This window comes from Neopsephotus bourkii, unplaced genomic scaffold (genome assembly GCF_033783945.1).
Source record: "Neopsephotus bourkii isolate Nb327-2 ecotype Australia unplaced genomic scaffold, CSIRO-AGI_Nbou_v1 NB_1632, whole genome shotgun sequence".
Lineage (NCBI taxonomy): Eukaryota > Metazoa > Chordata > Aves > Psittaciformes > Psittacidae > Neopsephotus > Neopsephotus bourkii.
Window position 1 is genome coordinate 650,484 of NW_026902107.1, and position 25,331 is coordinate 675,814.

A 25,331-nucleotide genomic window follows, 5' to 3' on the forward strand; every position below is an offset into this window, starting at 1 on the left:
AGGCAGACCCTCACCAGCCCTGCTGACCGCCTCCTGTCTGTGCGGGATCAGCCCCTGTTTTGGACAGCTATCACATTCATTATCCTCTCCATTCCGAGCTGTCATCTGATGTTACTGCTCCCTGACACGTTCCACCCCAGATCTTGGCTCCTTTTCAGCGCTCCCTTGATGCAGTTTGGCATCTGCCTGGCAAGAAGTGCTACTGCTGCCACCTTCCCCTATCAGCATCCCTTTCTTGTAGTGCCCTTCTGCCTTGGTGTTCAATACTATCACCTAATTAGCATCACATTATAATTGAATTGTCAAAAGGAGCTTGCATTAAGGTTGAGCAAGTCAGCAGGGTTACTGCTGTATCCTTTGGTCTTACAGCACCTTTTTAACATCTCTTCTTCATTACTTCATCATTCATTAGTCATTACAACAGCTCAGGATTAGACTGGGAGCCTTTCGGGGCAAGATCTATGTCTCCGTATCCCTTCTGCAGCACGCCTGCAGCACTGCAGGCAGCCAGAAACCTGTGTCAAAGGCTGCTGTTTGGTCCCTACCCCTTCATTGACTTGCAGACTCCCTCTTCCTTCAAGCTGTGCTGAGTTTCCAGAGGCTTCAAGTGGCAGGGGTTGCCCTGCCCAGGCAGGTAGAAACAACCGCTAAAGCCATAGCAGGGTAAAAAGGGCTTGAATGAGCTCTTGCTCACTGCTGGTGCCTCTTACGAGCTGCCCCATCCTCCCCTGTCCAGCCCCATTCCCACAGGACCGCGCTCTGTGCCCTGGTCCTGCCTTCAGCACTGAACCCCCCGCACTTGCCAGGGCTGGGGGGTGAGCACCTCGACTCCTCCGGTGCAGCAGGGGCAAAGCTCAGAGCCCGGCGCTGCTGCTCGCTGCGCTCCGACACAAACCCATCCCCTGCGGCTGCAGCTCGCCCTGTCGGCAGCGAACCCGGGGCTTCCCTTTCACAGCAGCAGCACCAGCGGAGGGTTCGCAGGTGGAAAGCAGCGCAGCAGGGCAGCGGGAAGGAGCACGCTGCGGATTTGCCAGGCCCCACTGAACTCGCCTCTCGTCTGCTGCCGCTTTGCACAGGGTGAATGCGGAGAGCACGTAGAAAATGCCTTGGCAGAAGTAAACACGTTTCCCATCCATCTGGGAATCCCCGCAGTCTCTGTTGATGCTCCTGCTCGCAGCCAAGCCACGAGCTCTCAAAACACCACTGGGACCCACTGTACAGCAGCACTTCCAAATAAAGGACTCAGATCTTGCTCAGCGCTCTGCAGGGCTGAGGAAGCAAAGCTGCGTTGTCTCCTTTGCAGGTGCTTCGACCTCCTCTTCCTGAGCCTGTTTAGCAGCAACACTTCCATTCCCCTCTCCCTTCATATCCCCACTCTGGGACGCTCCAAATCTCCCCAGGGAGCTCCTGCTGCTGTCCACACAGCACAGGACTGCAGGGTGTGGAGAAGAGCCCGCATCACAGGCTGCAGACATGAAGGCACCCGGCTGCAGGGGTGGCTGCTTTGCACCCAGCAAAGCTCTTCGGTAAAGATGGGCTCTTCCTTGAGGATTAGGCTGGCTTCCCAGTGGATTCACCTGCTGACTGAGGGTGGATCCATGGGGAGCACACAGGAACCACCCAAGGGCTGGAGCAAGAGGTGTGATCCAGGGGATGCGCTCTGTGACAGCGGCTGGCAAGCCAGGCCAGGTCCCTTCAGTGCTCCTGTCCACACACACGGGTGTCCCAAGGAGCCTCCGAGGAGGGGGATTCAATCACTGCTGATGCAGAGGCATAGCTCCTTCTTCTGGCAGCCCCTTCCTCTCTGCTGGATGCTGGGAACTTGAAGGAGTCCTCCCATAGCTGGGGCTCTCGAGGTCCCTCGGAGCCTGTGGTACCCACCCTGGCCCCGCACAACCCCTGCTTTGCTGCAGAGCAGCAGCCGGTGCAGGCAGCATCACTGCAAAGCCTGCGCCAATGGGGGTTCATGTGCCAGCACAGCAGCACTCCCTCCCCTGGTCCCATGCTTGAGCACTGTGTGCTCTGTGGATGCTGCATCCCCCCGTGCATACACCCCTGGCCAGAGCCCCCGCAGGCTTCTTGGCTGCTCTATCTCCTTCCTCGCTCTAATTTGAACACCCAGACCCCTGTGTTTCAAAGCCCTTCCCGTTCTGCATGGACTGAGCTCCCTGGCTCTGTGCTTCCAGTCACCCAGCAAGGGTTTGCTCGGGAGCAGGGGCCTGGGCTTTGCTGCGGGCTGCAGGAGCCAGAGCTGCTCAATGTCCTGCATGGGAAGCCAGCCAGCCCTGCATCCCGTGCCCAGGGTCAGCGTGGCAACCTGCACCCCAGGGCTGCTGGCCAGAGAGAGAGGGCAGCCAGGACATAGCTCCCATTCCACAGCTCTCAAATGGAGCCCCTTAGCTGGGCACGCAGCTGAGGACTTGACACCAGCACCCTGTTAATGCATTTCTCACATTACTGTGCACCCCAACTCACACGTGATTAACAGAAACCTCTTGTTGCTATGGGACTGATGTATCCCTGCCTCACCTCGCCTTTCACTTTTCCTTTTTGTTTTCCAGGTTATGTGCTCTTTGTTCTTCCATTTTCCTGCTCAGAAGTGGTGGAAAAGCCGGGACTGGGGGAAGTGAAGGGGTGGGAAGGGAGATCTGGAGCTTGTCATGGGAAAAGATGGATTTTTGTAAATACATAGGCAGCTTTTGCTTAGAGCGCAGCAGGAATAATCTGCTTTTGGTGGATCAGGAGCCATGCAATGGGACTGAGGCTGCCAGAAGGGCTTCCCAGAAGAGAGGCAGCAGAAGGGACTGGACACACTGGGCAGCTGGGGACAGGGCTGGGGAGGTCACAGGGTGCACGTTAGTCCATCCCTGTTCTCACGTGCTCTGCATCCCCAAGCATCCAAGTCAGCCAGCCTGAGCATGCCATGATGTGAAGAGCCAGCATTTGGCATTCATCAGAGTCAAAGCTGCACATCAAACCCCACACTGCTGATGGGGTGGTCACGCACTTGTTGTGTGATCCTGTTATTATCTGCCCTGGAAACAGCACTGTAAATAGCAGCAGGGCTTAACCCCCTGCCCCATGGAGCTCAGGGTGGCAGCTCCTCCTTTCCCCACAGGGCAGCAGAGGAAGGGACCTCCCAAGGAGCTGGGTTTGGGTCTCCAAGACCTGTCCCAGGGTTGTGGGGAGCCAGGGTCAGCCCCAGCATGGGACTGGTGCAGGGTGGCTGCTGTCGTGGTGTGGAGGCAGAGCTAAAAGCAGCAGCAGGGACCAGTCTGGCTCCCTTTGGGGTTAGCTCCTGTTGGTCTCAGTGTGTAAAGGGGCTGAGTCCAACTATGTCCTTTGTGATGGCAGAGGCAGAGCAGGGACCACTCCTCTGGGCCAAAGATGCTCATGGGAAAGGTGCTAATCCCTGCCTGGGGACATGGCTGTTCTAACATCTTTTGCTTTGCTCAAGGAGAGTTGTCTTTCTTCTTTTAAGTCATTAACATGGAATTATCAATACCCCCATTCTGGCTTGTTATACCTCCTAGCAGGGTTCAAAGCAGATAGATTTCCAGAGAAATGTAATGGATGCAGTGCAAATGAGCAGCATGACATTCAGCATCGAATTGGAGTACGAATCAGTGCTACCCGGGGCACAGGATATGAAGGTGATGCGGGGACCAGCAGCCTTCAGAGGAGCTGATGAGGGACATGGGTGGATATGTAGCTCTGCTATACCACCAGGAGACCAGCAGCAATGGGAAAAGGAAGTCGGATTCACAGCAAACTGGTTTCTCAGCTGCACCTGGCATGAAACAACCTGAAACCCAGTATGCAGCCAGCTGAGTGACTGAAAGGTCAGAGGGGAAGGCTGGGATTGCCACTCTGGATTCCAGAACAGCAGAAGCTACAGGACTTAATTCTCCCTTTCAGCAAGGCTCAGCTTAGGTTTTTCCACTGCTAGAGGATGCAACCCAACTCTGGACAGATTGCTCCAATTGTCCTTGAAACACAGAACACCCCAGAACCCACTGAGCCAGATTTACTTAGTTCCATCTTCCAGATCCCTTTGCCTCCCAGGCTGAACAACCTCTTTGGTCATGCTGCTGCCCCTCAGGATGCTGCGCTGCAGACCCAGAGCAGTGGCTTTGCTTGAAGGGGAGAGAAGAGAGCATCGAGCTCTTCATCACCACCCCTCTCACACAGGGGGTCTCAGACTTTCAGCATGAGAAAACTCTTTTGCCTTGCAGCAGCAAGGAAACAGAAGCCAGCAAAGGGCAGGATGTTTCCAGCCGGGATTCAGTGCAGGCCCTTCCCTTTGTGGTCCCTCAGAGCTGAGCTCCCAGCCCTGGCAGCGCCTAGCTCATCAGCACGTGACAGATTCCAGTATTACTATTAAAAGCTCAAGCCTCGGAGCCAGCTCCTCCCCCAGGCCTGAAGATTAACAACAAAAGTCACATTTCTCTGCTTGCTCTCTGTGGTTTTTTGAACTCCTTCATATTTTCGACCACAAAAATCCAGAAACCTCGTGTTTTAGTGGAAAACTCGGGATCTGATAACACAACCCTGGGGGCTGTGTGTAAAACAAGGAGGCTTGCAAGAACTGGCCCCTCCAAAAGCTACAAAGCGCATCCAGAGCAGAGAATGTGACCCCTGCTCTCTGCATGTCCTCAGCATGGAATGTGCGTTTGCTGGCATCTTCTGCTCTGCCTGCGCCTTCTGCATGGGGAGCAGCGAGGATGCTTTGTTGGGAAAGAGAATCCCTAACGCAGGCTTCGTCTGAGTGGTTGGGCATCCCTCACTGAAGGCAATGTGCATACAGAGGTGTCCTGGCTGCAAGCACTGATCTCAGCACACAAAGAAAACATCGGTCTGGACTGGAGGGTGAGGAGATTATAAGGATTAAACAAGATGGAGAGGGATGTTTACAGTTATTATTAGCTTCAAATTCAGCCCAACCGGAGCAGCAAGGCACTGCCCATCTGCTGTCTGACATCGACACAACCTCAGTGGCTTTGCTCCCGTCTGCACCTTCAGTTTGATGGTCTGGTACAACCCCAATGTAAAGCAACACCAGCAACAGCACAGTCTGACACTGGGTACTGAAACTGCCCTGTGAGAAAAGCTTGGAGAGAAGGAAATAGCCTCTTAAATGCGGGAGAGAGGACAGGGAGAGCTCTGCTGGGCAGACAAAAGGCAACCCAGAGTGCTCTTAAGGAAAAACTGAGCAATGGTTATAATTAAGGACACATTAAATCGAGCCGAGTGGTAACACTACATGGGGCGGTCGTGGCTTTTCACACAGTCCAAATTAACTCCCTCGGCATCTGTGTTATAAATTCCCTTATCCGTGTCTGCTCTGTAACATGACAGAGAAATGTTGCTCTGGGCTGCCACAGCAGCAAAGCACATGAGTGAGGGGGATGGAGGATGTGCCAGGAGCTGGCTTTAGGAGATGGGAAGAGGATGAAAGGTTTTCCAAAGGAAATACACACAAATTAAGGGATGGATTTTCCGAGGTCTTTCCTAAGAAATCCTCATCTCAGCAATGGGGCTATTTCCTAGGGAAAGATTTGCTTCTGAAAGGGGAGGATGCTGGGTGCAATCTTGGAGGGCTGCGGAATGTATGTGCAGGGGTTTACATATGTAAACCATTCCTCAGGCACCAATACATCGCTGTTTTCAGCTCATCGTAGTGAACTCCTTCACAACACATAAACACATCCACGTGGGAGCAGGAACCCCCCTCTGCAGCGCCTGCGCTGAGCATCCCTGGAAGCCAGATGCTGCACTGGTGGTGCCTGTGCTGAAGCCACAGTCCAGCCTCATCTCTGCAGCTTCTCAAAGGCAGCTCCCATGTCCCTGCAGTGCTGGTCAGGCCCATTGACAAGGCTGACAGGCCTTGATTGCAATTAGGTTGCAGCTACTCATTGCCCCGGGCCTGTTTTCCATCAGCAGGGACATGTCAGCCTGTGCAGCAGTCAGCCTGATTTTATTGGTGATCCAGGCAAGGCTATGGAGAAGTGAGCATAGCTCCAGAGTAGGATGCAAAAGCACGCCAAAGAATAGGAAATTGAGGCTATGGTGTTTGGGAGAGCACGTGAGGATGGTGCCAGCAGCGGGAAGGGTAATTGGTGTTTTAATTTGGCATCAGTGGGGTGAACCCCTATGCTGATGTTTGCACTGTGGGGGTTGTAAGGGAGGTGAGAGCAGCAGGGGCTCTGCCTGCTGTGTTTGTACCCAGCAGGACAAGGAGCAGCATGAGCCAGGCCCCCAGAGGAGATCCAGTATCCCTGGCTCCAGGAGGGGCCGGCTCGCAGTCCCGCAGCTGCAGCTCCAGGGCTCTTAAGGATGCTCAGAAACCTTCCTTTTAGCTGGCAAAAGCTTCGGGATGGAAGCAGAGCCCCGTGCTGCTGCTCACTGGAGTGGCTCACCTCAGATTGCGCTTCCCACCTCCAGCCTGGTGCTGCTTCCCAGCCAGCGCTGATCCCGGGCATCTGGCACAGATGGGATGTGTGGTGCTGCCGGAGTTGGTCCCATCCACAGCCTCTGGAGGGCCCTTTGCACGGGTGCTGTGACCGACCCCTGTGACATGCGCTGCAGCCAACAGCGGCACAGTGAGATACCGATTCTCTATTTGACATTATACATATTTATAACGCCCTTTCTTCACAGCGTGTTAATTGGGTCATTAACAAAGTGTTAATGACTGTGGGAACTTAAGTCCTAAACATGCCCATAAATCAGAAGCTGATGATCTGAGGCCTGGGCCGGTTGCAGCTCAGCCCCATGGCAGTGGGTGAGTTGAGGTGATCCCTGCTAGCAGAGAGCAGCTCGGCCTTTCCTGCACAGCCATGGGAGCAGAGGGGACTTTTGTCATCCTGGAGACAGGAAACACCTCCCTCACGGCTACTCACTCAGCCAGCATTATGGCAAACGAATGTCAATGAGAGCACATTTGTAGTTACTGGTTTTACTTTCTCCTTAATGAAATGTCAAAGGAAGGGAAAACAGCCGCAAATGTCAGCAATTGGTCTTTTCTCACACAGCCGGTTAGACACAGCCCTTTGCAATTTATTCCGAGGCAGACCTCGGATGGGTTTGACAGAGTGGAAGGAGCTCAGATTTCCATTAGTGATCACCTTTGCACCTGCCCCACATGTGCTAATTTGCTCTAAATGCACTTTGCTATAGACATGAAGGCATCAGAGGGCAGGGGCAGAGCCTCAGGAGCAGGCGCTGCCCTGGCTGGGGGGACGTGGCTCTAATAACTTGATAAAGCAGGGAGCACCCGAGCTCCAGCGGTGCAGAATAACGCTGTCACTGAACCTAGCCTGGGGCTGCCTGTGCCCTTGCTCCAGAGGATTTAGGGATGGCTCCGGGGGCTGTGGATCCAGCTGCGGATCTTTCCCATTGGGATCGTGCAGTAACTGCTCTGGGAAATTGCGATGGAGGAAAGGATGGGAAGGAAGCAGCAGAGCAGCACACGAGTGCAGGGCGAACCAGAGCACGGAGTGATGGATTTAGTACAGAAACGGGAAACTAAATCAGGGCTGTATCCAATACCTGCCCATGGCTTTCTCAGGCTAGTTTGTCAGTGACTTAACTGCAAAGGTATCTGCCTTAACTCATCACGTATTGGCAAGTGGAGAGCCATCCAGAGCTGCTGGGTGGGAGCGGAGCTTCATCAGCGATTTAGGGGGATGTTTGAGCTTGTGCTTAAACCTCAGCCTTCAGTTAGGTCTGAGCATGTGCTTCAGGCACAGATGCTTACATGAGTTCCTGCAGGGATGATCTGTGCGTGTGCTTAAATGTGCACCTGACACTGCGGGGTTTCTGGTGTTTCCTTAGAGACCCGCTCCATGCGGGCAGTGTTCAGGGGGTTCCTGCTTCCAAGTTTCAGTCCCCGTTCCCAGCTCACCCCCTGCGTGCTCATGTTTAAACCAGGCACTGAGTGCAGGTACTGGTGGCACCTATTTTAGATACGTCCTGGTTTAGATGGGGCTTTTTGGAAGAGGAATTCTGCTCAAGCCTTCCAGCACCGCCTGTGTGCTCGGAGGGGAACCGGTTCTGTTGGTGACTTCAGTTTGCTGGCCCCTGGCCATAACCGTGAGGGGGAACGTTAACATTTAACTAAAAAGGCATTTTCAATTCCACAAATGTTTCTGTGGATAATAGGCTTTGTAAGGCATTATTGCACAAATCCCGAATACGGGGTTTAACCTCCTGCTTATTATCCCTTTAATTTTGGAAAGCCTTTCAGGGCTTTAATCTTCCATGCAATTATGTTCAGGCTGAGTTAAGGGCACGCTGGTGGCCGCGGCGACACGAGCTTTATCAAATGTGATATTTTAATATCACTTCGCTTTTTCTCGGGGCGGGTGTTGGGGGGGGCGGCAATCAAACACCTTTTGGGGTAAATTCAACTCTTTTGGTGTTTCCTGCTCTGAATCTAGGTGGGACCCCCATGGGAAAGGTGTGTTTGCACTGGGGGGGGTGGCTGCTGCTCTCTATGGACCTGCTCTCGGAGACCCCCTCTCCCCAGGCCCTGCCGGGTCCCGGGATCGTCCCGCGGGTCGATGGGGCGTGGCTTCATGACGTCAGTTCATTTGCATACAGGCCCCGCCCCCGGACGCGGTCAGCGCTGGCGCCGCAGGAAAGTTTGCGGCGGGGCCGGGATGGACGCGCTCAAGTCCGCGGGTCGCGCCCTGCTCCGCAGCCCCAGCGTGCACAAACCCTCCTGGGCCAGCGGCCGGCACAAGAGTGAGACCCGCACCCCCTGCGCGCCCCCCGACACCGCTTTTCTCCCTGCTCCAGTTTCCCCTCTCCTCGCTCCCTTTTCGCGCTGCTTTGCCCCGTCCGCTCTCCTGCCCCCCCTTTCTGCTTCAGCCCTGCCCCGCACCTCTCTCTTCGCCCCTTCCGTTGCCCGCTTTGCTCCCACGCTTTTGCTCCCTTTCTCCCTTACCCGCCGGGCTCTCCCTGTTCCTGCCGGGGGGGTTCGTTCCCATTCCCGTGGCCTCGTCCCTCTTCTGGCTCCGTCCCACGATCGATGGCCCCTGGGCGGCCGCTCGGGTCCCCTGTGGCCGGGGAAGGGGGGGGCCCAGCGCGGCTGAGCCTGACCGGCCCGCGGGCGAGGTCAAGCTTCTGCGTGTTGCTGATGTGGTGAGACCGAGCCGGCCCCGCTGCGCCCTTTCGCTGGGATTAAGGGCCTGCGGGAGGCGAGGAGGGGCCGAGCTGCACATGTGGGGTGCTGCGCTGTGGGGCTCTGCGGGACACAGCAGCCCCGATCCCGCTATGGGGTGACCTTGCAAACCGCCCCGTGCCCTTTGCTGCGCAGGGCATCGCACGGGATGGATGCGCCCTTGGCCTGGCTGCAGTCACTTGGTTAATGGGAGGACAGTGAGGTGGTGGTGGATGGTGTAGAATGGGACGTGTGAAGGAGTGTCTGTGTCTGCCTTCTGCTGCCTTGGGTGCTCCTTCCTGACTGAAAGCAGCACTTAAACCACCCAGTTTTGTCCTGTGCCAGTGTGATCTGTGGGTGGCATCATCCTGAGCAGTGTGGGATGCTCACAGGGTCCCCATTCTCAGCAAGGCCTGGAGCTGCCCTGCGCAGGATCCAGGAGCAGTGCCTGGTGGGTCCATCACCTGGCTGCTCACTGGTGCTCTCTGGTTCTAGCTGGGATGCGAGGTGAACGCAGCATCCCTCCTGTCCTTGGGTTTTCCTTCCCACCTCCTTGTTTAGCACCCATGTGTCGGGCACGGAGCCCTCCCGCAAGCCCTTGTCTCCCCGCGGGACCGCTCCCAGTTTGACTTCCAGCCGCGGCCGTTCCCGGCGCTGGGAGTGGTGCTGGGTTCGTGGCTGCTCGTCCCGGAGCTGAGTCACCGGTCACCCCGGGGTGCGGCCGCCCCGGGTCCATGGGGAGCTGCAGTTCGGCCCCGCTGCACTGAGGCGGCCAAAGGGGATGGAGCATAAAGGGGGAAGCCTTCAGGGACCTGTTTTGTCTGCTCTCTTGGAGCCCCGCTGCTCCCCAGGGCTGGGAGGCACCTTGGGAGGGCTCTGGTTTGTTGCCACATGCTCAAAGCAGGATCCTCCTTAAGCACGAGAGTGGCAGATCCTGGGTGTCAGCTCCATGGCTGGAAGTCAGCTCCTCTGAAACACCCACGTGGCTTTCAGTTTGGTCCCAAACTAATCTGTGTGTTTAGAACCATTCTTCCCACCACCCCCCCCAGCACTAAAGGAAGAGCCTGGAGGCCTCCTTGGTGGTTTACAGGGGAGAGCAAAGACTTCCCTGAGGTTTCACCCCTGCAGTGGCTCCGTGGGGCTGCTGGTGACTGATTTAGCAAGTCTGAGCACATCACCGGGATACCTGCGGCTGCACATGGGCTCAGCCAGCGGCAAATCCCGGCTTAGCCCTGGTGGGTAGCACAGGGTAAGGTTATCCCCGTGATAGGTGGCACAGGGTAAGGTTATCCCTGTGATAGGTGGCACAGGGTAAGGTTATCCCCGTGATAGGTAGCACAGGGTGAGGTTATCCCCGTGATAGGTAACACAGGGTGAGGTTATCCCTGTGATAGGTAACACAGGGGAAGGTTATCCCCGTGATAGGTAACACAGGGGAAGGTTATCCCCATGATGGGTAACCCAGGGTAAGGTTATCCCTGTGATAGGTGGCACAGGGTGAGGTTATCCCTGTGATAGGTAGCACAGGGTAAGGTTATCCCCATGATGGGTAACCCAGAGTAAGGTTATCCCTGTGATAGGTGGCACAGGGTGAGGTTATCCCCGTGATAGGTGGCACAGGGTGAGGTTATCCCCGTGATAGGTAACACAGGGTAAGGTTATCCCTGTGATAGGTGGCACAGGGTGAGGTTATCCCTGTGATAGGTGGCACAGGGTGAGGTTATCCCTGTGATAGGTGGCACAGGGTGAGGTTATCCCCATAATTTGTAGCACAGGATAAGGTTATCCCTGTGATAGGTAGCAATCATTGATAAGGTTATCCCTGTGATAGGTAGCAATCATTGATAAGGTTATCCCTGTGATTGGTAGCAATCATTGGTAAGGTTATCCCCATGATAAGGCAGCCCTGGCTCCTTCCCTGTGTGTGGCTGGGGCTGATGCTCAGGATCAGGTTATGGTGTGGGCCTGGGCACTCACACTTAAGCTGAGGAGCTGATGGATCTTAAAGGGTTGCTGCTGTTTGCTGCAGCTTATGGCTGATGCGTGCTGTCACCTCTTCTGACAGCCCCATCTCCCTCCAGCACCTTGCACGCTGCAGGAGACCAGGCAGTAGCTAAACCAACACCCTGCTCATACCAAAACCCTCCCTCAGGGCATCACAGAGGTACCTTGGGGTGCTGGAATCCAAGAGCCTCTTTGTTGTCTCTCTAGAGCTCCCAGAGAACTGGACCGATACCCGTGAGACGCTGCTGGAGGGGATGCTCTTCAGCCTCAAGTACATGGGCATGACCCTGGTGGAGCAGCCCAAGGGGGAAGAGCTCTCTGCAGCAGCCGTCAAAAGGATCGTCGCTACCGTGAGTACCCTTTCTCCTGGTGTTCAAACCAACCTGCCACTGGGGGGGGAGAGCATCAGAAGCCACAGGTCTGGAGACAAAAGTGCTGTCCATCTGCAGGTCCAGCCCCTCCAGTGGTGAGCAGGCTCCTGGTGGTGTAGGTAGAGCTGTGGGCACTGGCACTGGGGAGCCTGCCCATGGGGCAGGCTGTGGAAAGCTGTTGTTGTACCTCTGAGCTCTGGCCTCCCTTGATAAGCTCGGGTGACCCTGGGTGTCGAAGAAGCCTCTGACCCAGTAACATCAGCCTTCCCCAAGGCTGTATCTCCTCTTGCAAGGCAGGGACAGCATTTGGATGTGGCTAAGAGCTGGCAGGCAGTTCTGGCTTCTCCTTCCTGGGATTTGGAGGGTTAAGGGGAGCAGGAGTTTGCCCCTATTCGCAGCTAATACCACTCATCCCACTGTAACTCGGAGGTTACCACCATCCTCTAGCATGGAGCCTCCCTGGAGCCCCTGCTCACAAGTGAAATTAACACTTCCTTAAGCCCTCATAAAAGGGAATGAGGCAGAGCCCCAGTTGTACAGTTAACCGTTGTAAAGTCAATGGGGTGTCCAACTGCGCTGGGTAATGGCTGATCCGTGCCTGGCATGTGCTGAGCTGGACAGAGGGAAGTGCTCGCATGGAACGGGAGCTGCTGGCAGAGCCCTTCACATCTGCTCTGAGCAGCCAAGGCCAGAGCCTTGAAATGAAACCCCTGGGGCTGAGGCCACTGGAGGGGCAGGTCTGACCCCACAGCTCACATGAGGTCCCTGGGCAGCGGGGCTGAGGACCCGCTTCTATCAGTGTTAAAGGTCTGGGACTTTCCCCTCCCTCTTCTCCTTCAAAGGCAAAAGCAAGCGGAAAGAAACTGCAGAAAGTGACTCTGAAAGTGTCCCCCCGAGGGATCGTGTTAAACGACAGCAGAACGAACGAGCTGATCGAGAACGTCTCCATATACAGGTGGGTTATGGGCTGCACGTCAGTGGGGGCACACCCCGTCTGCACCCAGGCTGAGCTGGCACCGCAGTGGCCATCACGTCTGATGGGAAGCAGAAGGTGGGGAAGGAGGGTGGTGGTTAAATTGAAGGTAAATTTACATCACCTGCAGTTAGGATAGCTGTTGGGAGCCTGGAGGTGTGTGTGGACTGCAGATCCTCAGCCAGGTGCTTCATGGCCACGTGTGACTTCACAACCTGTTTGTGGCTATAGCAATGACCAAACGTGGGGTGAGTGGAGGGGCTGGTGAGAGCATCTCTGAGTGGGGAAGGACACAAGCAGCAGAGCCTGGGCTGCCCTCCCCTTGCTGGCTGCTCCGCACTTTTGATGGAGTTAAACAGCTCTGGCAAAGAGCAGGGCTGGGACAGCAGTGGGGACCCAGTACCAGCATGGGGAAAGCGAGGATGGGTTACCCCATATCCACTCCTCGGGCTTTAACAAGTATTTCATCCAAAGAGATTGGAGGCAGACAAAGTCCTGGTGCAACAGAGCTCAGCTTCGGTCCTGCCCTTTTCATCCTCTCTGTCCCTCTACATCCCACACTCTGCTTCTGTCCTTCTCCTGCTGCTCTGCCCCCCCTTTGCTAAAGGTGGGGTGGGGAGCACTGGGTCAGGGTGCTCTCTGTAACCAGGCTACTAACCTGCTTGCTTTCCTCTTAGTTCAGACTGAGCAGTGTGCACAGACAGAGCTGTGGTGCTGAGCCCCAGCCCTCCCCAGGAGAGGAACTGCTAAGGAGCAGAGCCAGGATGGGGTCCCTGTGCTGGGTAGCAGCAGGCAGAGCCATGGGGCTGCTGCTTCAGTTCCCCCCATACACTGTTAACAGCCATTGGTAAAGCTGCTCCCCCCCGGTCCTTGCTCACCTACAAGCACCCCCTGCTTGAGCTGCCTGAGGTCAGCGCATCCTCAGCAGGCTGCTGGTGTGGGACTGGTGCTGCAGGAGCAGGGGCCACAGCAGGCACTGGTGTGTGTGTGGCCCCACTCTGTGAGCGTGCTCCATCTGTGGCAGACCCAGGGCTTCCCTCTGACACCTCGGGTCTGCTCTTGGGGTTCTCTGTGCACCGGGATGATGCTGGCTCTCATCATGTGCTGGGGCAGGACACAGGGGCCATGGCTGAGCCACAGCCACTGGGAGGCATCGGTTATAACACCAGCAGGGGTGGGTGTGAGTGACTCTTTCCCTGGGAATCAATGGCCATCAGCTGTGGAGCTGGTGCTGGGGGTTTGCCATCTCTGCTCAGCGACCTTCTGCCCCTTTGTCATCATGGTTAACAGTGGCCAAGCTGTTTTGTGGGGAAATGGGAGAAAGGGGTAAACTTCTGGGGACCTCTTTAATGCAGAGCAGGGCTCAGCGCTGGGAACCAACACGCAGGCCATTGAGCAGAGGCATCCTCACATGCAACAAGAAACTAATGCAGCACAATGCGATTTGAGTGTGGCTTTCTGGAAGTCATCTGCTGGGAACCAGGACCTTCCTGTCCCCTCCCTGCAACCTCTGAGGGCGGCGCAGGGCCATGGGAAAGCTTTCACCCAAGTGTCCCTCTTTCTCCTCAGGTTTTCTTTCCTTAACCCCCATTTGCTCTGTTGTGTGCCCAGGGCAGAGGCTTTGCTCGCTGCTCATGCCTACTGCCTTGCACTAAACCTCCGGGGCTGCTCCAGCCTCTGCTCGCTGCCTTCAGACGAGATGCTCAGTGCTGCAGCTCCTGGCACGGATGAGCCCATGGGAGATGGTGGTGGCTGATGCTGAGGGACCTGCTCGCCTGCAGCAGGGAGCTGAGCCTCAGTCACAGCCTGGGCTCCCCAGACAGGTCAGCCTCTTGCTCTGCCGGAGCCTTGGTCAGCATTTGGAGTCAGCCCTGCTGAGATGCGGCCATCCCAGGGAGGCTGAGCCTCCTTCCCATGTCCCCTGTGCTCAGGGGTCTCAGAACATCCTGTACCTCTGCTGCTGTGGCTCTTGGAGCCTGAATTTCAGCTTTTCTTGAGCACCTCTGCATCAGTTTGAGATGAAGTCCTAGGCTGAGGGCAAGTCCTCCTCTCTCCTTGCCAGCTCATCCTCCAAAGCAAATCTGTGAGTGTCTCTTGTGGAGGCAGCACATTCATCAGGCATGGTCCCAGGTGGGATGCTCCAGAGCCTTCCCCTTCTCTAACCTGCCCTTCCCCACAGGGTCAAGCACTTTCTCTTCTCTCCTGCCTCTGTGCACAGTGCCCGTGGTTCACACCATGGCTGCCAGAGCTGCGCTGCACTTCCCTTATGTTCACACCAGTGGCATCCGCTCCTCTGCTTTGGGAAGCAGTTGCCTCGAAGCCTGTTAATGCTCCTGTGCTCCCTCTGCCTTCCCTGCTTGGCCTTGGTGCTGAAGCCCTGGCAGACGAGAGGTGAGGTTGTTGATCTCCCCGGACAAGACGTTTCATTCTGTCTTTCAGGATATCCTACTGCACGGCAGACAAGACCCACGATAAAGTGTTTGCCTACATTGCCCAGAACCAGCTCAATGAGAACCTGGAGTGCCATGCCTTCCTCTGTACCAAACGGAAAATGGTCAGTCCAGAGGAAGAAATGGGGATGTGGCTGTAGGAGGAGGAAGCAGAGAGGGTCTGTGCCGGTGAGATAACAGCTCTGCCCCTAGAGAGAGTGAGGGGGCCCTGCCATGGGGGTGCACCCCCTCCTGCTGCTCACAGATCCTGGCAGTGCTGCCTGCCCATTGCTATCAAGCAGGCAGAACTGGATTCAGCCAAGGTCTAGGGTAAGGGTGGGAGGACCTGGTCCTGCACCCACCTGAGCCCTGCTGTGTGCTGTGGTCCCGCCTGATGGCACCCTTCCCTGTTCACATCCACCTCCCCAGGCTGCCAGAGAGGCTTTGGCAGGCAGGAGGTCTCTGGGGAGCTGGCAGCAAGTGCCTGGGGTGGCCTTGCTGATGGGAAGTGCATAGCCAGTGGTGCTGGGCTCGCTGCCCTGGCTCCCGTCCAGTGCTTCCCATTCAAGGTCCTCGTCTGATTTTTAGCATCCTCTCTATAGACCAGAGCCATGTGCTCCCCATGGGAGCAGCACAGGAGATGCCACTGCATGCTGAGGATGGGGGTCAGGGCAGAGACCTGTGCATAGGAACAGTCTCTGGCTCTTGCTTTGAACCTGCTCAGGGGACTTTTTCCTGCTAATTCAGTACATCAGGATGGGCAGAGACCCACACCACTGAGCTAGAGAGGGAGAGGCGTGGGTCACTGCTGCAAGTGGGGCCCTCTCCAGTGGAGCCAGAGCTGGGGCTGAGCCCCATAGCAGGAGGGGACTTCAGGGGAGTGGAAGGGCAGGTCAGCCCCATCTGCCCACAGTTATCCTTCCTCTGCTGCCTGTTGTGAGGCCCAGCTGGAGGATGGGATCTCCTGAATCCACTGGGAAACAAACTGGAGTGCCTGTGCATCCCAGCGTGCTGATTCCTGGGTCCTTATGAGCGTTCCTGTGCCCAGCTCTTAGTATTCTGCACTTCTCCCAACTCCTTGGTTTTTTTCCTGGGGGAGAGAATAACAGGAGCCACAAGTTGTCTCCTTTCCCATCCATGCAGGCAGAGATAAGCCTCGTTCTGCAAATTAGAATCCACATCTCTCCAGTGCTAAAAGCCTTATCTCAGCGCTCCATCACCTCTGAGCATCTCCCTCCCAGCGCACTTCTCCATGGCTTTTTGTGGCAAAAGCTAGATTGGATTGATTGCTTGCAGCTTGTCTGTAAAACACACGTGAGGTGATGCCCTGCTCCTGGGGCAGGTCCCTGGATGGGCACACGGCTTCCAGGCTCCGGTGTGTAATCAGTCCGTATTTTTAGTCCTTGGGTAATTCTCAGCTATTAAACTTGATTCAGATGTGACAGCTTAAACTGTAAACAGCTGTGAGGAGTTCCATACTTAATTATGTATTTAAGGTTCTGCCATAAAGCATTTGCACTCCATCAAGGATGTAAATAGCTCCAGCACTGGATGAGCTCTCCTGCTTGACTGGGCTGGCACCACCGGCTCTCCTCACCCATCCACAGCTCCATCCTCTGGATCCAGGGCTGCAGGCTCCAGCCCCAGCTCTGCCTTCGCTTAGTTTGTGACTTGGTAAAACTGGAGGCTGCTGCACCAGCCTCGCAGGGTGCTCCTGGTTACCCCTTTGTGCTTCAGCTGCCTCCTCCCGACGGAACTGCCTTTTGTGCCCCATTCACGCACCTCCAGCCGCTCGGGCTGGTTAAGGTGGAGGGGTTTTAAGTGCTCCTCAGGCTGTTGGCATGGGGAGGGATGCAGGGACTGAAGGGGAAGGTGCTCCTGCTCAGCCCTGGCTGTTGCCAAGCCAACCCATGCTGGTGGTCCAAGCCATGGAGACCCCAGCTCAACTCAGGAGAGCCAGGGGAAGACCCTGGGGTCTCTCTTGTCCTGTCCCATTACACCTAAAGATGTCTGCAACAAGCTGTGTGTCCTACACGGAGCAAGTCTCTGCTTTCATCCGCATTCGTTTACCCCTCCCCAGTCAGGAGGGGAGCCCATGGAGCTGAGGCTGGATCCAGGTTTTAACATGAATCTGCAAAGCAAGACTGAGCCCCACATGAGGAGCTGTGGGTTAATGCTGGCTTTCTCACCCCTGTCTTCCCAGGCACAAGCAGTGACCCTCACCGTGGCCCAGGCCTTCAAAATCGCGTTTGAGTTCTGGCAGGCAGCGAAGGAAGGTGAGGCTTCTCCCCTCTTCCCATTCTTTATGTGAAAGCTCAAGGGATGACTTTGGGTTTTTCCCCAGCTTTCAAGTGTCTTTTCCCCTCGCCCTCCAAATTCCCAGGCTGCTGTTAAGGTTGAGCCCATCTCTGGTGTGATTTAAGGCATCTTCCACGTTTCTCTTGGCAGCCTTATAAATCCAGCCAGGTTTTGGCTGTGCTCCTCTCTTGCAGGCGGAGAGTGAAGGTCTCTGGTACCCAGAGCCCTGCCACTGGCAGGATTTTTGCTTTCATCTTCAATGAGATGATAAAAGGCACCCAAAGCCTGGGCTGCTGTGGGCAGTGGGGACCTGGTGGTCCATCCCCACTGTCCATCTTCCCTCAAGACTGGTGGGGCACCCCTGTGCAGGCAGTGATGGGGTCTCCTTGTTTTGCAGAGAAAGAGAAGCGGGAAAGGTTGGAAGGAGAAGGGACAAGCAGCCCCAGCTCGGGAGCCCCTGCCCACCCTGACACACGTAAGTCACCAACAGCAGAGCTTTGCTTTAGGCTTGGGGACGAGGAACAGCCTGAGGCTGTGGGGTTTGCCTTGAGCAGGGCATGCTCCTGGGAGGGTTTGGTGACCAGCAAGGAGCAGACACTCCTGTCATAGCAGGGATGCTGCCCTCAGCAGAGTCCTTCCACCCCCAGGTATATCTCATGCAGCCCCTTCTACACAGCTGCTGCCACCCCAAGTCTGGTTGCTTCTGCCCCACGCATATTGGCTGTAATGTCCTTATGAGCTTAGCATGGACCCCCACATCCCAAGTTTGGTTTTGGGTTTGTCTTGGACCCAAAACACTTGCCATCCCATTGGCTGAGGGAGATGGACATCCAGATGCCGCTCTGCCTCTGGCTTCCCTAAGGAAAACAAAGAAACATAAACCTGCTCATCATTCAGTGCCATGGGTCCTCTGCTGCCTCTGAAATGCAAGATGCATGGCCGGGGAGAAATGGGACAAAAGCCTAATTTCTCTTCCATGCTGGCCATGGAGACTTGGCACAGCAGAAAATAGCATTAAACTGGGCTTCCTTGCAGGATGGCACATCTCGTTTCTTCCTGAAAAGGCTCAGGACTGGAGGAATCTATCACAAACAGTGGCACATTGGGATGAGCGAGGCCCAGGGCTGCCATAGGTATAGGAAGGGGCTCCAGGCTCTGCCTGGGGGATGCTCCACAGCTGGGGCCCTTTTGATCCACTGATACCGCAGGGTGATGAGGAGGATTTGAGGCTTCCCTGAAACAGGCAGCCTGTGGTGCACCAGCAGCCTCCAGGCTGGGAACTGTTCTTCACCCAGGGCAGGGTTTGTCCTCAGTCCTATAAAACGAAGCATCTTTTATAAGGTGCTGAACCGTGCGCAGTGCGCTGAGCTGAGGAGAGCACCCAGGGCTGTTCCCACACTGGCATTGGGATGTCACAGTATCACAGTATCACAGTATGTTAGAGATTGGAAGGGACCTCAAAAGCTCATCCAGTCCAATCCCCCTGCCGGAGCAGGAACACCTGGATAAGGTTACACAGGAACGTGTCCAGGTGGGCTTTGAATGTCTCCAGAGAAGGAGCCTCCACAACCTCCCTGGGCAGCCTGTTCCAGTGTTCCGTCACCCTCACTGAGAAGAAGTTTCTTCTCAGGTTTAAGTGGAACCTCTTGTGTTCCAGTTTGTACCCATTGCCCCTTGTCCTGTCATTGTTTGCCACTGAGAAGAGCCTGGCTCCATCCTCGTGACACTCCCCCTTTATATATTTATATACACTAATAAGGTCACCCCTCAATCTCCTCTTCTCCAAACTATAGAGACCCAGCTCCCTCAGTCTTTCCTCATAAGGGAGATGCTCCACTCCCTTCATCATCTTAGTTGCCCTGCGCTGGACTCTCTCCAGCAGGTCCCTGTCCTTCTTGAACTGAGGGGCCCAGAACTGGACACAATATTCCAGATGAGGTCTCACCAGGGCAGAGTAGAGGGGAAGGAGGACCTCTCTCGACCTACTAACCACCCCCAGCTCTGCCTGGGGCTGATCCTGACTCATCCTGAGCATAAGCAGATACCTGGAAGCCCCCCTGATGGTTGCTGGAGGGATGAGCAGGCTGTCCCCCTGCTGTGTCCCTGTCAAGAGGTGCCTGAGCTGAGCATCAGTAATAATTCAGGCTGAAACCACAGCAAATGCAGCTCCTCCATGCTAAAATCTGGGGCCATCCTGAAGGGATTTGATGCAACCGTTTGGTTCCCTTCTAGAGGGGAAGCGCTTCCTGCAAAAAGACTTGGTTTCCTGGCATCTCTGCTCTCCTCTCCCCCATCTCATTCCTCCTCCCCTCTGCTCACAGCAGCAGCCACGGGGAACTTGCTGGATTTAGAAGCTCCTGCCAAATCACCCATGACCAGCAGCACAAACTCCCCACACCTGGATAACAGCATGTTCGGGCCCAGCTCCTCTGTGAACAACAACATGGTGTGGGTAAGTGCATGCCCGGGGGTGCCATGCCACCTCCGTGTCCTTTGCTCCAGGTCCCATCATGGGGATGCTTCTTGGATGAGGCACCCATGGGTGCAGGCAGTGCAGGGCTGCCCCAGTGAGCTGGGTTTGGTGTCCTTGAGGCGATCGATCAGTGTTCAAGCACCTCCTGCCTTTCTGAGGCTCTGTAGATAAATGAGCTCGCCGGGCACCCGGAGCAATGCCACTGCAGGTGAGTGAGCATTCCTTATCCTCACGCAGCAGTTCTCAGGGGTTTTGGTACTTAATTGAGAGACCACCCGACTGCTCTGTGCAGGGGAAGAGTCGTGATGTTGATGGCTTTTGTTTCATTAGAACCAGGTTAGATTTATGGTCATTGTTGCTCTTGTTTTCCCCTTGTTCTTGGTTGTGGCTGTATCTGGCTTATGTGAGCATGATGGCTTCTCTGAAGTGTTCCCAATAATCTGCCTTAATTGTTTCATGGACCACCACCAATGCAGCCCATGTGCCCATCACCAGCCAGGCTGGGGCTGATCTTTGCATGAGGGACCTCATCCTGGCCACGTTTCCCAATCTGGAAACAAGCTGAATGTTGCTAAGATTGTGGAGAATTGGATGCTAAATGCCTTTGCCTGAAGCCTGTTTCTTGAGTGTGGCAGGGCTGAGCCTGAGGCTTTTCAGGTTAAGCCTAAAGATCCACTTAAGTCATATCAAATCCTGGAGGCTTATCAGTGCTCTGCAGTCCCTCCCCTATCGCAGAGTTTCATACTTTACATATTACATTAAGTCTATGAGTGCATTACATGATTTGGGGAATAGTCAAGTCTGTCCATAGCAAAGCCCTTGCACTGCATGGGAAACCTTTCTCCTGCAAGCAATTCAAATGCTTAAGAGCAGATCAGAGATAAAGAATCCAAGAGCTGCTTTCAAGCAGTGAAGGTTCCTCCTGTGCTGATGCAGAGTTGCTTTCTGGGTTCCTGATCCCGATAAGCCCCAGGGGATGCCTGGAGTGTGTTGCTGAGCTCCATCCAGGTCCCTCCCTCTAGCAGCACATACCAGTCTCATACTGAGGGCTGTGGTTAACCCCAGAGCGGGATGTGGTCCAGCTGACAGGCCAGATCCAGCCCATGCAGGCAGTGGGACAGAATTAGCCTGCTTTGGAGATGGTGGGAAAAGGCCAAGTGCCTGCCCCATCCCTGGGCTGTGAAAGGAGTGGTGCACCCCTGACCTGAGCCTTGGGATCTGCTCTGAGGAAGCCTGGACCACCTGGAGATACATCTCTTACCCTGGGGCTTGTACAGAGAGTGAGATAAAACCTGCCCCAGGAGGCAGATTGCTGAGAGGGCTGCTGCTTTAGGCACTCAGAAGTCAGTTTATACATATATATAGATATATACTTCTTTTCTGCTCTGCTCAAGTGTGGAGCCAGATCCCTAAATACACTTTTGTGCGTTCTCTTAGCAACTACTTCTCTCTCTTTTTATCTCTTTAACAAAGGAAATGGATGATGGTCTCGACGAGGCATTTTCAAGGTAATTCTAATAACTCCCTTTACAAGTTCAAGCCACTGGGGACCAGCCCAGGAGACTGGAGTAGTGACTGGCTTTTAATAATGCTTCTAATCTAATCAGCTGCTGTGATCTGACCTGGGCAGCTGCCCCATCGATGCCTCAGCTGTTAATTGAAAGGCAGGCTTTGAGGCTGCCTCACAAGCCAAATATTTTGACAACCTGCTAAGGATGGAGGGAGGCAGTGTGTGATGGGGAATTCAATTGCCCAAGCAGTCAGTTTGTTGGGCTTGCTGGAGTGGTTTGAGGCTGCAGCGATGCTGGCCCAAGCTCCTGGCCCCGGGGAGCTTTATCCTTCCTACCTTGTTCCCATCTGTTCCCAACCTGCAGCAGCTGCTGAGGGCAGCCTCCCTGCTCCACTGGCCCTTGTTTGCAGCGTGGTTGCATCAGGGTGAGTCTGATGCACCAGTTTTGAATTCGTGCACCTGAGCACAGAGCTTGTGGCCATAGCTTCATGTGCCTTAGTGCGCTTCTCAATCCAAGTGAAGAGCTTCCCTGCACACACATGCCCACCAGTGTTAAACAAACCCATTTTCTTCCAGGTGAGTTTCCCTGTGTGTGTGCTTGTGCAGGCAGCCCCTGCAGGGTGATGGGGATGCTTTAGGGTACAGGGGTCCCAGCCTCCAGCTCTGGGCATGAAGCCACCCAACTGGGTGCTGCAGAAGCCCCAGTTTGGGCAATGAGCTGCCTTGGATGCAGCTGGTGCAGGCAGCAAAGAGCTCCCAGGCTCCTGCTCCAACTGGGACATCCCGGAAGAGGGAGCTGAGCCCAAGGCTGTCACCTCCCCAAGAGCCGCTCGCCTCCACCCAGGTTTACAGCAGTGCAAAAACTGCACGCTCAGCCCTAAGGAAGCAGACCTTCGTGCCTTGTTTGGCGCTCAGGAATGAGTTACAGCTTCCACTTCCACAGTGGCCCTGTCCCAAGTTGTATTCGATAAAGGGGCTGCTTGAATTTACATCTTAGTGTCATCTGTTTTCCTCACCTCTGTTCCTTGCCCTACTTAATGAAGCAGATGTTGTTGGCTGTGGTGTTCTGGTTTGCCTTGCTGGGTGCTGACAGTCACATCAGCCTTGGCCTTGTGGTGACTCAGTGTTTGGGTTGCTCATCCACTGGGGCGAGTGCTTCTCAAAGCGCTCCTGCCACAGCATCATCGCTGGACTCTTCTTTATTAAGAGATGTGTTCAGGCTGAGGCCATGCCTCCCTGGATGAAGCACCAAATACTTGAGTTAACCTTTGGCCCTGGGAGAATTGATGCTGCAGTGGTACATTTTCACAGAGGTATTTAATAACACAGCAATAAATGGGGGCTTGTTAGCTTTTGCGAAACATCTCGTGATTCTATGATCGGGGATGTGCTGACATGACCTCTTGAAGCTGATCCTGTGGGTACTAAACATCATCTGAGTCCTGCTGTGTCTTAACCCACGCTGTTAAATGCTCAGGCCAGGGAGCACAGTCTGTGTATGCACACACTACTGTGAAAACTCATCTGTGGTCAGCAGAGCCCTGCACTGAGCTCAAACCCAGCTAAGGATGCACCCGCCAACAAGAGCCCAGGGGAGGAGAGCGGCACCGTTCTGCCAGACCATTAATACCTGGGATGTCCAGGCTGTAAATTCCCTGGATGCCCATAGGGGAAATGTTAGGGTAAACCAGCAGCAAATGTTATGTGCCAGCTCTCCCCTTACTGAATTATTTCCTCCACTGGAGGATTTTGAAATGTGGAACTGCAGCTGGGGTTCAGCATTATGGATGCAGCAAGCATCCAGGCTATGAACTGCACAGATTTGTGTCCTTACTTTCTGTTTTTCTTCCCTGTTAGACTGGCTCAGTCGAGAACAAACCCTCACGTCCTTGACACAGGACTGACAGCTCAAGACATCCAGAGTGCAGAAACGCTCTCGCCAGTAGACTGGAACAAAATAGATTCCAACACAGGCGAGAAAGATGATCTGTTCATGTTTTGAGGTCAGAGGCATCCAAGAGCTGACAAGAGAATAACCACTAAAAGTCTGTGGACTGAATCATGCTGATCCAGGTGCTGTATGCAAGGGACTCTTCTGAGGGCTTTTCACCAAGTCAGGTGATGTTACAGCACAGTTTAGACCAAAGCTTTAGGAATCTAATGCAGATTTTTGTACTTTGCTTTTATCTAAACCACAAGATGCTCTTGAACATATTTATTCATAACCGTTACAGTTTACATATACTATTGGAAGGCGTGTAGAGCATCTACAGTATTACATGGCAATATGCCATGGAAGAACCTTCAGCAGTGCCTGTTCCTCTCTGAAAAAGGACTATGCAACACCAAAGTCTCCCTGTAGATACTTTTCTAGACAAAGATCTGCAGATGCAAATGCAATTGCAAGCACAACTGTTACTAATCCACTGTTTTGGAACACAGCGCCTGCCTAGGCGGAGCGGAGGAGATTTGCAGCAGCTGCTGGCAGTGTTAAAATCAAAGAGGTAGCAGAGATCTTGCTTTTGTTATGAATGTCTGTGATACTCTCACAGTTGTCAATCACCCTTATGAGTTCTGGCTGTTTCTTTGCCAGCTTTGGATGGGAATTGACACTTTTTTACCCAAAGACTCTATGAAGTTTTGCACTTTAAAACTTGAACTGAAAGCAGTGGTCCGAGCTGTCGAGGTAAGCAGTGCCTGTAACTTCTCTTCAGAAGCTATTAACCCCCAGAAACCCATCCCAGCAATGCTGCAGATCTGTTTCAGAACTGACTGCTCACGTGCACCGTTTCTGATGCAACTCAAACACTAAGGCTCCATTGCACTGTTGGCTTGAAAACCAGAACCACCGGGGAGCAACAATTTGTTTTGCTGAAGTGTGTTGAAAGCCGCAGGTTGGGTGAACCCAGTAGCACAATAGATCTGTGTTCTTAGCCCTGCTAAGTGGATTTGGCTGTGCATGCCTTTTTACTGTCTCAGAACCATTTGGTTGTTGCTCACTCAATAGACTGAAATAGAATTGGATTAGGCAAGGCCAATACCTGGATGTTCACTCGGCAAGAGGTGCCCCTTCCAGCAGTGCTCTGATCCATGTCTCCCGCCAGGCTTGGGAAGCTGTCTTCATCTGCTCCTGGAGTTGAAAATAAGTAATGGAGGTATAAAGCTTATGCTAATTAAAAGATTAAGTTTAATGATCCTAAATAGTCGCACTGACAGTTTGCAGTGTTTGTGGCCTTATGTGAAGTATACTAATCTGTTTTATAGATTTGTAACTTGGGTTTGGAACACTAATTCATTCCCCAGATAGCTCTTTAGAACTCACTTAGAACTGCTTGCAGAAGGCAAAAAAACCAAGGAAAAACCTCTTTGTCAGCTGTAAGGATTTATTAGGGAACAGCTGAGTGACTCTGACTAAAATTTGTTCCCCCACCCCAAGTGTTATTGTGATAAAGTATGGAGGACTCATGGAGCTGACTCATCAGGTCTCTTAATCAAATGTGTGCTGTTTCACTACAAAATTGTGTTTAAAGCAAGTTTCATCTTGAAACTCCCGTGCCTGTGACTTGCTGGTCATGTGTAGAGCAGCGGTCTCGCCATTGCAGGGGTTACTCACCCTTTGTCCATGCTATGGAGACATGAACCTATTGCATCAGCAATGCCAGAGCCACGTAGAAGTGGTTGTAGCAAGCGCCTTGTCCCAACCCCAAGGGGTGGTGATCTCCCTAGGGAAGAGCTTGGGCTGTAGGAAGGGCCCGTGAGCATTTCTCTGTACATGGATCTTTCTCCTTTTCTAGAGCCTCTAGGAGCACATACTGAAATGCACAGTGCTATAGATGTACGTATATAGTTTTTTAAGAAAACCTTAAATAACTGTACTGAGGGGAATAAAATTCTGCCATTTTTTCGGAGTGTCTGTGCTGGGTGACTTCGTTTTTACCACGGCAATATGGAGAAGCCTCTCTATTTCTAACTGGTTGGATCCTCCATCTTCCTTGGTGCATACCAGTAAGCGATGGGAAACATCCATGGGAGGTTTCTGGCTGTGGGAAACCTGTGCCAGGACCACCAGGTGGGAAGATGACTGCAGGTGGACACTAGGCCACAGTG

General features: G+C 54.1%; 1 protein-coding gene across 4 annotated transcripts; it reads left to right on the plus strand.

Moving 5' to 3' along the window:
• The first annotated feature begins 8,655 nt into the window (after nucleotides 1–8,655).
• Nucleotides 8,656–24,317, plus strand: LDLRAP1 (low density lipoprotein receptor adaptor protein 1). Of its 4 annotated transcripts, XR_009728480.1 has the most exons (10): nucleotides 8,656–8,748; nucleotides 11,378–11,520; nucleotides 12,384–12,496; nucleotides 14,954–15,068; nucleotides 17,147–17,219; nucleotides 17,639–17,716; nucleotides 19,563–19,693; nucleotides 21,188–21,222; nucleotides 21,801–22,521; nucleotides 23,082–23,172. XR_009728480.1 is itself a non-coding variant. In XM_061373617.1 (9 exons), the coding sequence occupies exons 1-9, from the start codon at nucleotides 8,664–8,666 to the stop codon at nucleotides 23,224–23,226; spliced, it is 918 nt and encodes a 305-aa protein (XP_061229601.1). In that variant the 5' UTR covers nucleotides 8,656–8,663; the 3' UTR covers nucleotides 23,227–24,317. The 4 variants fall into 4 exon arrangements, 3 of the variants coding, with proteins under 3 accessions (XP_061229601.1, XP_061229602.1, XP_061229603.1); XM_061373617.1 differs by lacking the exon at nucleotides 21,801–22,521 and having other exon boundaries at nucleotides 23,082–24,317; XM_061373618.1 differs by lacking the exon at nucleotides 21,801–22,521 and having other exon boundaries at nucleotides 19,566–19,693; nucleotides 23,082–24,317.
• Nucleotides 24,318–25,331: the final 1,014 nt, after the last annotated feature.